This window comes from Echinops telfairi, unplaced genomic scaffold (assembly GCF_000313985.2).
Source record: "Echinops telfairi isolate 266 unplaced genomic scaffold, ASM31398v2 ScPeMD7_7420;HRSCAF=8458, whole genome shotgun sequence".
Classification (NCBI taxonomy): domain Eukaryota; kingdom Metazoa; phylum Chordata; class Mammalia; order Afrosoricida; family Tenrecidae; genus Echinops; species Echinops telfairi.
The window spans coordinates 45,075,161-45,084,522 of record NW_022111320.1 but is presented as its reverse complement, the minus strand read 5'-3'; the positions used below and the strand labels follow the sequence as shown (position 1 = coordinate 45,084,522).

The 9,362-nt window shown below is 41.8% G+C and overlaps 1 protein-coding gene across 1 annotated transcript in view; it reads right to left on the bottom strand.

Moving 5' to 3' along the window:
- LOC101655657 (collagen alpha-6(VI) chain) overlaps positions 1 to 9,362 on the bottom strand; it is a 134,799-nt gene that overhangs the window by 61,025 nt on the left and 64,412 nt on the right. The window contains exons 21-23 of the mRNA XM_004704181.2: positions 8,760 to 8,822; positions 7,037 to 7,099; positions 1,221 to 1,283 (exon numbers count right to left, since the gene is read on the bottom strand). Of these exons, the coding sequence (XP_004704238.1) occupies positions 1,221 to 1,283; positions 7,037 to 7,099; positions 8,760 to 8,822 (189 nt within the window). The remainder of the gene's footprint in view (positions 1 to 1,220; positions 1,284 to 7,036; positions 7,100 to 8,759; positions 8,823 to 9,362) is intronic.

Below are 9,362 nucleotides of genomic sequence, written 5' to 3'. Positions count from 1 at the left end.
CCCCCCCCCCATGCCCCAGTCAACGATGTAAACCACCTTTTCAGGCCCATTGTGCAGTCTACTTTTTACCATTGATTATAGTCTTTAACATTTTCCAGCTTCTGTCGGAGTTGAATCCATGTCATCGTTAATATTAGACTCATTTTCTTAGGTGGTATTGAGTTGGTTGCCACTCACGGGGACCCCATGTACAAGAGAAAGAAACACTGCCCCGTGTGTCACCCTTGTCATGTTTCAGTCCAAGGTTCCAGCCACAGTGACATCATCTCACTGCGAAGCTCCCTCTGTTTTGGCAGACCCTCTGTTTCACCAAGCACGATGTCCTTCTTCAGAGACGTTCGCTCCTGGCAGGATGCCCACAGGACATCCGGTCTTGCCAGCCTCACTTCTCCTAGCAAGGCGTATTCTGGCAATTCTTCCGTTCTTCTTCCAAAGCAGCCTCGTTTTCCTCGTGCGTTCTCCCGGCAGCCGCGGTCTATTCCGTAGCTCGCACCGACACCATCACTCAGACGTGTCAATTTCTCTCCTGTCCTCCAGCTTTCGAATGTGCACGAGGCAATTGCAAATACCCAGCGGTGTGGGTCAGGCACACCTGAGTCCATGACGTGACATTTTAACGGGATTTTGCAGCTGATTTACCCAATACAAGGTGTTGTTCGATTTCTTGACTGGGGATTTAACATCACATCCCAGAAACGCATTCATTTGCCAGATATTTACTAAGCTCCTACCATGGGCCACACCCTGTTCAAAGCACCAGGGAGGCTTAGGAACAACGAAGACCAAGCTCCCTGGCCTCCTGGGGGTGGGGGACATTGCAGCCTAACACCACGCAGGACTTTGCTCTTACAAGGTGCTAAACAAAGGTCTGTGTGAACGGAGGCAACGAAGAAAGCAAAGACAAGCAAAGGGCGGGGAGAACGGGAGCAAGGAGAAAGGAAGGAAAGAACAGAGAAAAGGAAGAAGGGTTGCCCCAGAAGCATCCCCTTTCCCTGAAGCTTCTTGCTTCAGATTGGATGAAGGCCCTCGTGAGATTGAGCCGGTCAGGAACGCCTGACTTCATGCTGGTCCACACCCGCTGGCCCTCTGTGAACCCAGTCATGGTGTCGGGCCATGAGATGTGCTCGCCCTTGTGTTGAAAGGACTCTGGCAAACAGCACCAGATGCACTTCTTTCAGCAGAAAACCTCAGCCGTGGTGGCTGTAACGAATGTGACCTACTTTATTTCCTCGGCTTCCCAAGTGGCCTTGACTCCCCTCCTTTCCTCCGGGTCCAGCAGGTCCCTGAAACAAAACAAAAGGGCAAATAGAGGAGAACGTGAAACAACTTTTCTTAGACCCCTTTGTATCTTTTTCTCAGAAGAAAATGAGCTACAGACGGAGAAAGGGTCATGGCTGTTCTGATTTCTGCCCTGGAAAAGTGTTTCAGCTACCATCGAAAGGCTAGGCAAGAGAAGAAGAGTCATGCGGTAACGCATTCCGGATGTTTTGTAAATGCTGGTGTGTCCTTGTGAGTCTTCTCTTCCAAAGAGATTTCAGGTTCCCACTGTTTTGCTGGTCGGGCAGCCGTCCATTAAATGTAGACTCGTTAAGGAAGGAATCCTAACCAGCGCTGGCCTTGGACTTTATTCTTTACTGGTCTCCTACTTTGGTAGGAACCATTTTTGTCAAGTAAGATTATTTTTTGTTTTCAAATAATATGATCTGTTTGAGGGGGCTTCGGAAGCTTTATAGAAACGTTTTATAGAAGGTAATGAAAATTTCCCATAGATTTTTAAAAGCCTATCATCTATGAGAAAGCTCAAAAATTTTACTAAAAGCAGTAGGTATTCATAAGGAAATTTGTTAAGGTGGTACAAGTTAAATATTCAAATTAAAAAAAAGTCACTTAGTAATAAGCTAGAAAAAGTAAACGCAAATAAATCCCCATCAGTGGATAAATATACTATGTATTTGCGTGGAAAATATGTTAGATATAATACAACCTAGTCCTTCTAACATTCTAGAAAACATGCTTCATTAGAACATCCTGAGAGCTAACTATTTTAAAAATCTAAATTCAGAGAAGCACAACTCCTGCCTCTGTTATTAACACTTGGGATCAGATTTTTCCTTTGTGGTATCCAGACAGATGGTAGCAAAAATCTCTTTGGGTTGAACTGTTTATAGGTAATTGCAATCAATTTCAGCACCAATGAATTGAGTTCATTTTCACAAACATTTTTGCCTTGGTTGCTATAACTTAAAAGTAAATCAGCCAACTCTCAGTAATAAGCATGCCGTGCAGCACCGGAAAATAAACTTGTGACATTAATCTTTTGGTCTTAAGAATTAAACAAACAAACCATAATAAGTTGGATACAAAACATCTCCTAAAAGAAAGGGTTGTGGAATAATAACTCGGTTACTAAGGACGGTGATAATGATCTCTACACAATCCCTCATTATTTTTCCCTTTTGCCCCTTTAAAAAAAAATCATGTTATTGGGGGCTCATACAACTCTTATCACAATCCATACATACATCCATTGTGTAAAGCACATTTGTACATTCGTTGCCCTCATCATTCTCAAAATATTTGCTCTCCACTTAATCCTTTGGCATCAGCTCCTCATTCCCCCCCCTTCGCCGCTCCCCCCTCCCTCATGAATCCTTGATCATTTATAAATTATTATTATTTTGTCATGTCTTACACTGTCTGATGTCTCCCTCCCCTTTACTCTTTTTTATGTTCAAGGAAAAATGTAAATTTCACTTTCATAGCATTTTTTCCTATTTCCTTCTCATTTCACCTCTAACTGGCATGGAGATAGTCCCAATGACCATCATGTTCAATCAAGTCGGCATTGCTCTGTCTTATCATACTGGTCTTTGATGAGATACTTATTGGAACGTTTCTGATAACTTTTGTAGCACCAAGTCACCATAGTCTTCCTACTAGCTCTCTGATCTCCTAGTGGCAATCTCCCAAGACTCTTCTTTCTTCTTTTGGACTCTTTTTCTCTTTGTATTTGAGAGGAATTTCATAGTTATTTATTTTGAGGCACTCAACTGCTAAGAGCTCAGCAGAGGGGCCATACCAGCGGCCCCATGGAAGAAAGATGAAGTTATCTGTTTCTATAAACCCTGACAGACTTGGACACTTTATGAAGCCGCTCAACTCTGTCCTACGTCACCGTGAGTTGAAATAGATGAAATGGTGGTGGGTTTGGGTTTAGTCCAAAGCACTTCGTTGAGTGTCAGACTCATTCCAATGATTAAATGATTAAAATGCTTATTAGATATCTCATGGGAATTTATTATTTTAAAATTGCCTTAAGTCACATGTTCCTAGCACAGTATTCCATTTCTAAAGGAATTTTACTACCATTTAGCCCTGAAATTCAAACTAGATGCCTGAGAATCATCCTAGACCTTTTCATCTAGGTCACATTTCAAAACCAGTCAGCTCCAACCCCCGCATATGCTATTATTTCCCCATGCCCATTGCTATCACCTGTCATCAGAGAGTAACATTGGCAAATGGTGGTTTGGGCAAGTCCAAGACCCGGTCCTCCCACACAAATCAGCAGGAACTGTTAGAACCAACTTTGTTGGAACTTGTAAACCGTAAAAGTTAGCAGTAAGCAAATGAATGCTGAATCAGGGAAAAAGCAACTAAGTATGGTAGAAGAGAAAGATTCAATGGGTCAGAAAAGAAATCAAGGCAAATTGAAAAAATACTATAGGATGAATGAATATGGAAGTACAACATATTAAAATGTAAAGGATAGAGTGAAGGTAGTGCTCAGTGAGAACTTTATACCTGTAAATGAGTATATTAAAAAATAAAAGCCCCCAAATCAATAATCTAACATTCTGTCTTTAGGAACCAAACAAAGAAGACAAACATAAACCCAAATCCAGCAGAAGGAGAGAACTCGTAGTAAAGATTAGAGAGAATTCACGTGAAATAGAAAACATAAAAAAAAGTAGAGCGAATCAACCACAAGACCAGAAGCTGGTTCTTTGAAAAGGCCAATAAAAATGACTAACTTCTAACAGAGTGCCACGAATGCAAATAACTAAAATCAGAAATGTGTCAATTACTACTGACCTCACAGAAGCTTTGTTTTTAAGTCTAAGATTGACTGTATGAGCCCAGGGCCCATCATGAAATGAGGTCGCCTAGATGAAATGGGAAAATTCCTCGGAACGTGCAAATTACCTAAGGCAGCTCAAAAAAGAAATACACACTCTAAACAAACATATACCAAATACAGAGATTGCATCAGTAATTACGGCTCCATTGATGCATTCTACCAAATGAATTAAATCAACCCTTTCCAAGCGCTTCCAAAATACAGATGAAAAGGAAACACTTCCTAATTCACTCCAAGAGGCTAGAATTAACTTGCTACCAGTGCCAGGCAAAGACATATCTTATACATGTGTCTGTGCGTGCGTGCGCACACCACCCCCCCAGACCAATATCCTTATGAATGTAGTTGCAAAAACTTCAACAAAATACTAGCAAACCGATGCCAACAGCATATATGTTGGGGTAGAACCTTGAGTTAAAACAGGAAGGGAACAAAACAAAGCAGAAAAAACAAACAAACACGCAAACAGCATTTCTTCCAAGGACATTCCCTCCTTGTTATTGTGCACGGGCTGCACTTCTTTCATAGGATAGCTGTATTGCCACATGTTTGATTTATGCAGTGCCTAACACTGCACACGTTAATAAGCTCTCAAAACACTGTTCGCAGACATCACAACCCTTTTCCTAAATGCAGAGCTTAAGAAAAACTTTCAAAGACTCTTCTTATTCCTCTCAAGTAACTAACCCCGATGCGCTGTAAAACACTGAAGCCGGTGGCAATGGATTTATAGAGCCAGTAAAGAGCAATGCTCTCTTCTTATATATCTGATTGTGTTTGCTTCCCTTTGGAAACAACTATGTGAGATCCCATTCATCATGTTCTGGAGATAAAAAATTCCACACATCTTTGAAACAGCATTTACACTGTGTGGTTGACAAGGGGATTTCAAGAAGAGGAACAAAAAAAAAGGAAATCAGACTTTCCAGCTAGATAAACAGAAGAGTCAGACTTGAGAAAAGACATGCCTTTTAACTAAGCCCAGCAAGGCCAGAAGGTTGAATAATTAATGACTACACTCAAACAGCCAACGCACGATTAGAGGGGACTCACTCATAAAGATGCACCACCAGGCAAATGGAATCACTTATGTGAGTAACAGCCACTTGGATACGACATTGGATTCTAGACCAAGGGAAATACCAAGACCTTTGGATTTTAACCCATCTACATCTCAATATTATATATAAACAGATTAAGTCATTGCTCAAGGTATGTTTCCCTTGGCATTTACCAAATTTTTCCTGAATCCCAAATTTTGGTGCCAGCAAACTTTTAAGGATTCAGGATGGGACCACAAATTAGTAGCTTCTCACTCATTAAGTTCTATCGTGAAATTGAAAAAACAAATTGCCTCGCTTTTTGAAGAAGCACATTCATCAAGTTGGAGAATTAAAATCTTTAAAAGGAGCAACTAATATGCTTTGCAATACAGTGTCACAAAATAAAATCATATGCAAATGCTTCTTAAATATTTTGATGGTGGAAGTGTTGGGCCTTGCTCAGTTTAACTAATGGGCACAAAGCCATGGATTCCCATTTTTCCCCTGTCGGCAAGAACACAAGTCCTTTCCTCCATCTCATCCTTTCATGCACTGATGAGATTACTGCTGGTTGAGCTGTACTATGGGTCAAAGGGCCCCTGGTGGCACGGCTGGACTTATGAAGCTTACATTAAATTGCTCATGACCAGGTTGTTAGTTCAGACCATCAGCTGCTCCACAGGTGGAAGTTGAGGCGATCTGCTCCCATGAAGATTGACAGCCATGACAACCCTATGTAGGACCACTATGTGTCAGAATGGACTTTCTGGTAGTGGACTTGGGTTTTGGTTTCTGGTTTCCTGTGCACCAGGCACTGCTGTTTTGAACTTTGGGCATGCAGTATCCACAAGATAACATCCTGGCCCTCATGGAGCATACAATCTAGATGAGAAGACAGAAAACCAACTAAACCCATGCTTATATCCTATGAGAGCAGGTAAGCAAGGGCTTTGCTCCTCCAAGTGTGGTCCTGGGACTACCTGCGGCAGCATCACTTGAGAATTCAGTGGAAATGCAGAATTCAGGCTTCATCACAAAGCTATTCAACCAGAATTTGCATTTTCAACAAAATCCCAGGGGCTTTTTAGATATTTTGATGCCGGAGAACCATTGGTGCCAGGCCATCCCTCCCAGGCCACAGTATACAGTGGAATCACCTGGGGGGCATTAATATTAAGTATGCTGGCACCACTTCCGGGGATTCTAATTGAAATGGTCTGGAAGGATTTGAAGAAGCCCTGGTGGGATAGTGGGTTACACGTTGGGCTGCTAACTGCAAGGCCTGTAGTTTGAACCCACCAGACACCCAGGGGAGCAAGGTGACAATTTCTGCTTTCACAAAGGTTTAAAGCCTTGAAAACCCACAGAGGCAGTTCTACCCTGTCCTATAGGGTCGTTGTGAGTCCAAATTGATTTAATGGAAGTAAGAGGGAGGGTCTCTGGTGGGTCCATGGTTTCTATAGGAGGGTCTCATGTGCAGCTAGCATTCAGGACCACTTAAGCTGGCTATATTCTTGCCACAGAGAATACGCACCACATGGGAAGTCCCTGGCCAATTGGGTGGCATGATCTGATTTACAAATAGGGAGCATTCTTAATCCAGAATAGCTGCTGATTAGCTGAAACAAAGTGGGTGGGAGATGATTTCTCTGTTGGCCAGGTCAGCAACCTGCTTTGCACGGAGGTAACCAGGATTTGAGGGCCACCATCAATTTGGTGCTCTGAAGGCAGACCTACCAACCTTTGCAGGCCCATCGGCATTATTCAAGAACTCCATCTAAAGGAAAGAACCCACAAAGACATCCAGAGAAGACCGACATCAAACATCGTTGCAATTTCTCTCATCACATACCTGAGGACCTTTACTTCCAAGACCTCCCTTTTCTCCTTTCACACCAACATCTCCTCTTGGACCCTATGTACATAGAATTAAAGCATTATTTCCACCCTAAAAGAGAATACTTGACAGATAATGTGGGATGAAACGCTAAATCAGTGGCATGGACAGGAACTGGAATGAGAGCTCCTATCTGCTGTTATTTGATCTCCATCTGTTGAGTTCTCTCTTCTCTGGGCGGGGCGATAGTGGCTTAATCTGAAACACTGGCAGTTGGCTGGTGCAGTTGAAGTGACTTTGGCTTAGAAGAAATACTGAATAGCCGAGCTTTTCAGTTCTGCTATCTAAGTATCGTAAGCATCTTTAAAATCCCCAATGCACATTCCTGATATTAAAAACAAAACAATCCTGAATTACGTAGATCTGAAATCCGGATATTTAAGTGGCATTTCTATTTGAAAACTGGCCATGAACAAAATATGGTGTGTGGTGAGATACAGCTTGGACATTTATCTGAGTACTTCTTGAGTATTATATATTGCTTATTAACTCTGGCTTCCATGTGTTATTTGAAGCCACCTTCATGCAGGGATTAGGTTTTACATCTCCCTTTAAAACATACCACGCAAAAGAGTAAGGGTCGATATGAATGGGAGAAGAATGGTGTAGTGTTAGTTGTTTCACACAAAATAAATCCAGCCAACCCACTGAAATCCTTCTCTATAAATCCAGGCCCAACATGCTTTAGCTGGCAAGCATTGGCAGAGACGAAAAACAAAAACAGAAACATAAAATCAGAAAGCACTAGATGGCCAAGAAAAGACTATTTCCTGCTCTGAAATCTTGGCAAATGTGGACCAAGTGTCTCTTCGGATGTTTAGGGTACTTTGTGCACCTTCCATGCACCAAGTTGCCGACGTGGAATAGTTACTTTTATGTTTGTATAACTATGCGCACTACCACTTTGAAAAAGAGCAGAACTGCTGAGTGTCATGCAGATGCCAAATGCAATTATTTCTCAAGCTCTCAAAGTTAAAAATTTGAGGCGGAAAAAAATTGTTCTGGCATTTTGTGGTCTGACCTTTCCACATGTTAGCACTTGCTCGGCTCTCCTTTCTCGTTTCCTTTATTATTTTAGGCGATATTTTGCCCTCTCTGGCACTTGCTTCCTTTTTCCTCATGTGATCAGGGTGAAGAGCCAAGCATGGCTTGCTCTTTGCAAAGGAAAAAGTGCTCAAGGCATCTCCCCAGAGAAGTGAACTAGAAAAAGCAGGCTGCATGCCACACTATAGATCACTCCACTGGAGTCCAGCTGTATTTGGGACAATTACTTCTGAGAATAGAGCCATTTTTCTGCAACATGGTCATCCAACTCTATAGCCCTTGAGCTCTTGCTGTGCTAAATTGTCCACAGTTCTCAGATTTGGGGCTGAATATTTCTCTTGGCTCAAGGTCTCCTTGGAATACCCTTACCAGCCCAAGCCCAATGCACAGGACGGGCTGCCAAAGTGCTGATGCTTCTACCTCTGCACTGGTAATAAAGATAAAGAAGACCCAGCGTAATGCAAGTCAAGATAGAGCTACTTTCTTAATTTTATTACCCTGAATTAATTTTGAACACTTGGAATTCTGCAATGGCCTTTGAGGGCTGATTTCAAGGTTTTAGGCCTTCCTGCTCGAAAGCGGGAACACGTAAATCTTTCTGTGGTCTAACATTCTTATTAGTTTTAACATGTACCTGAGGCCCCTTGACTCCCAGTGAGCCTTCATGTCCATCTGGTCCTGGGACTCCTCGGTTTCCCTGGGATGAGAAAGAATGCGTTTGTTAACATTATTTATTAGGACATCTCCTTTAAGGGCAAGATTACAAATATATATAAACTTTCAATCTCAAGGACAATATGACTTTGAAAACCAAGTACAACGATGAAATCATGGCACAGCTCAGTGGACACACATACTGTGATGTTTAAAGTTATGTGTCCACTGAGCTGTGCCACGATTTTCAGTGGCTTGGTAGTCATGTAATAATGTAACATGGCAGTGATGGAAGGATGTAGTTCTCCTCCATTAAAAAAAAAAATCTGTTTTAGGTCATCTTCTATTTTCACATAGTACTGATTTTCACATCATAACCTGGTCTTTGGAATCTAACCATGTCAATAAGTAAGGAATGTGTATAAACTTTTGGGTACTGGTTTCAAAACAATCTTAAAATTTAATTTACACTTTCTTCAAAAATTCCAGGCATTGTATAACATTTATATTTAAGTAGGCAAAATATCTAGGGATCAAAAGTGGAGCATTTTCTTCACATTGCCATTGCATTCTGTGACCAATA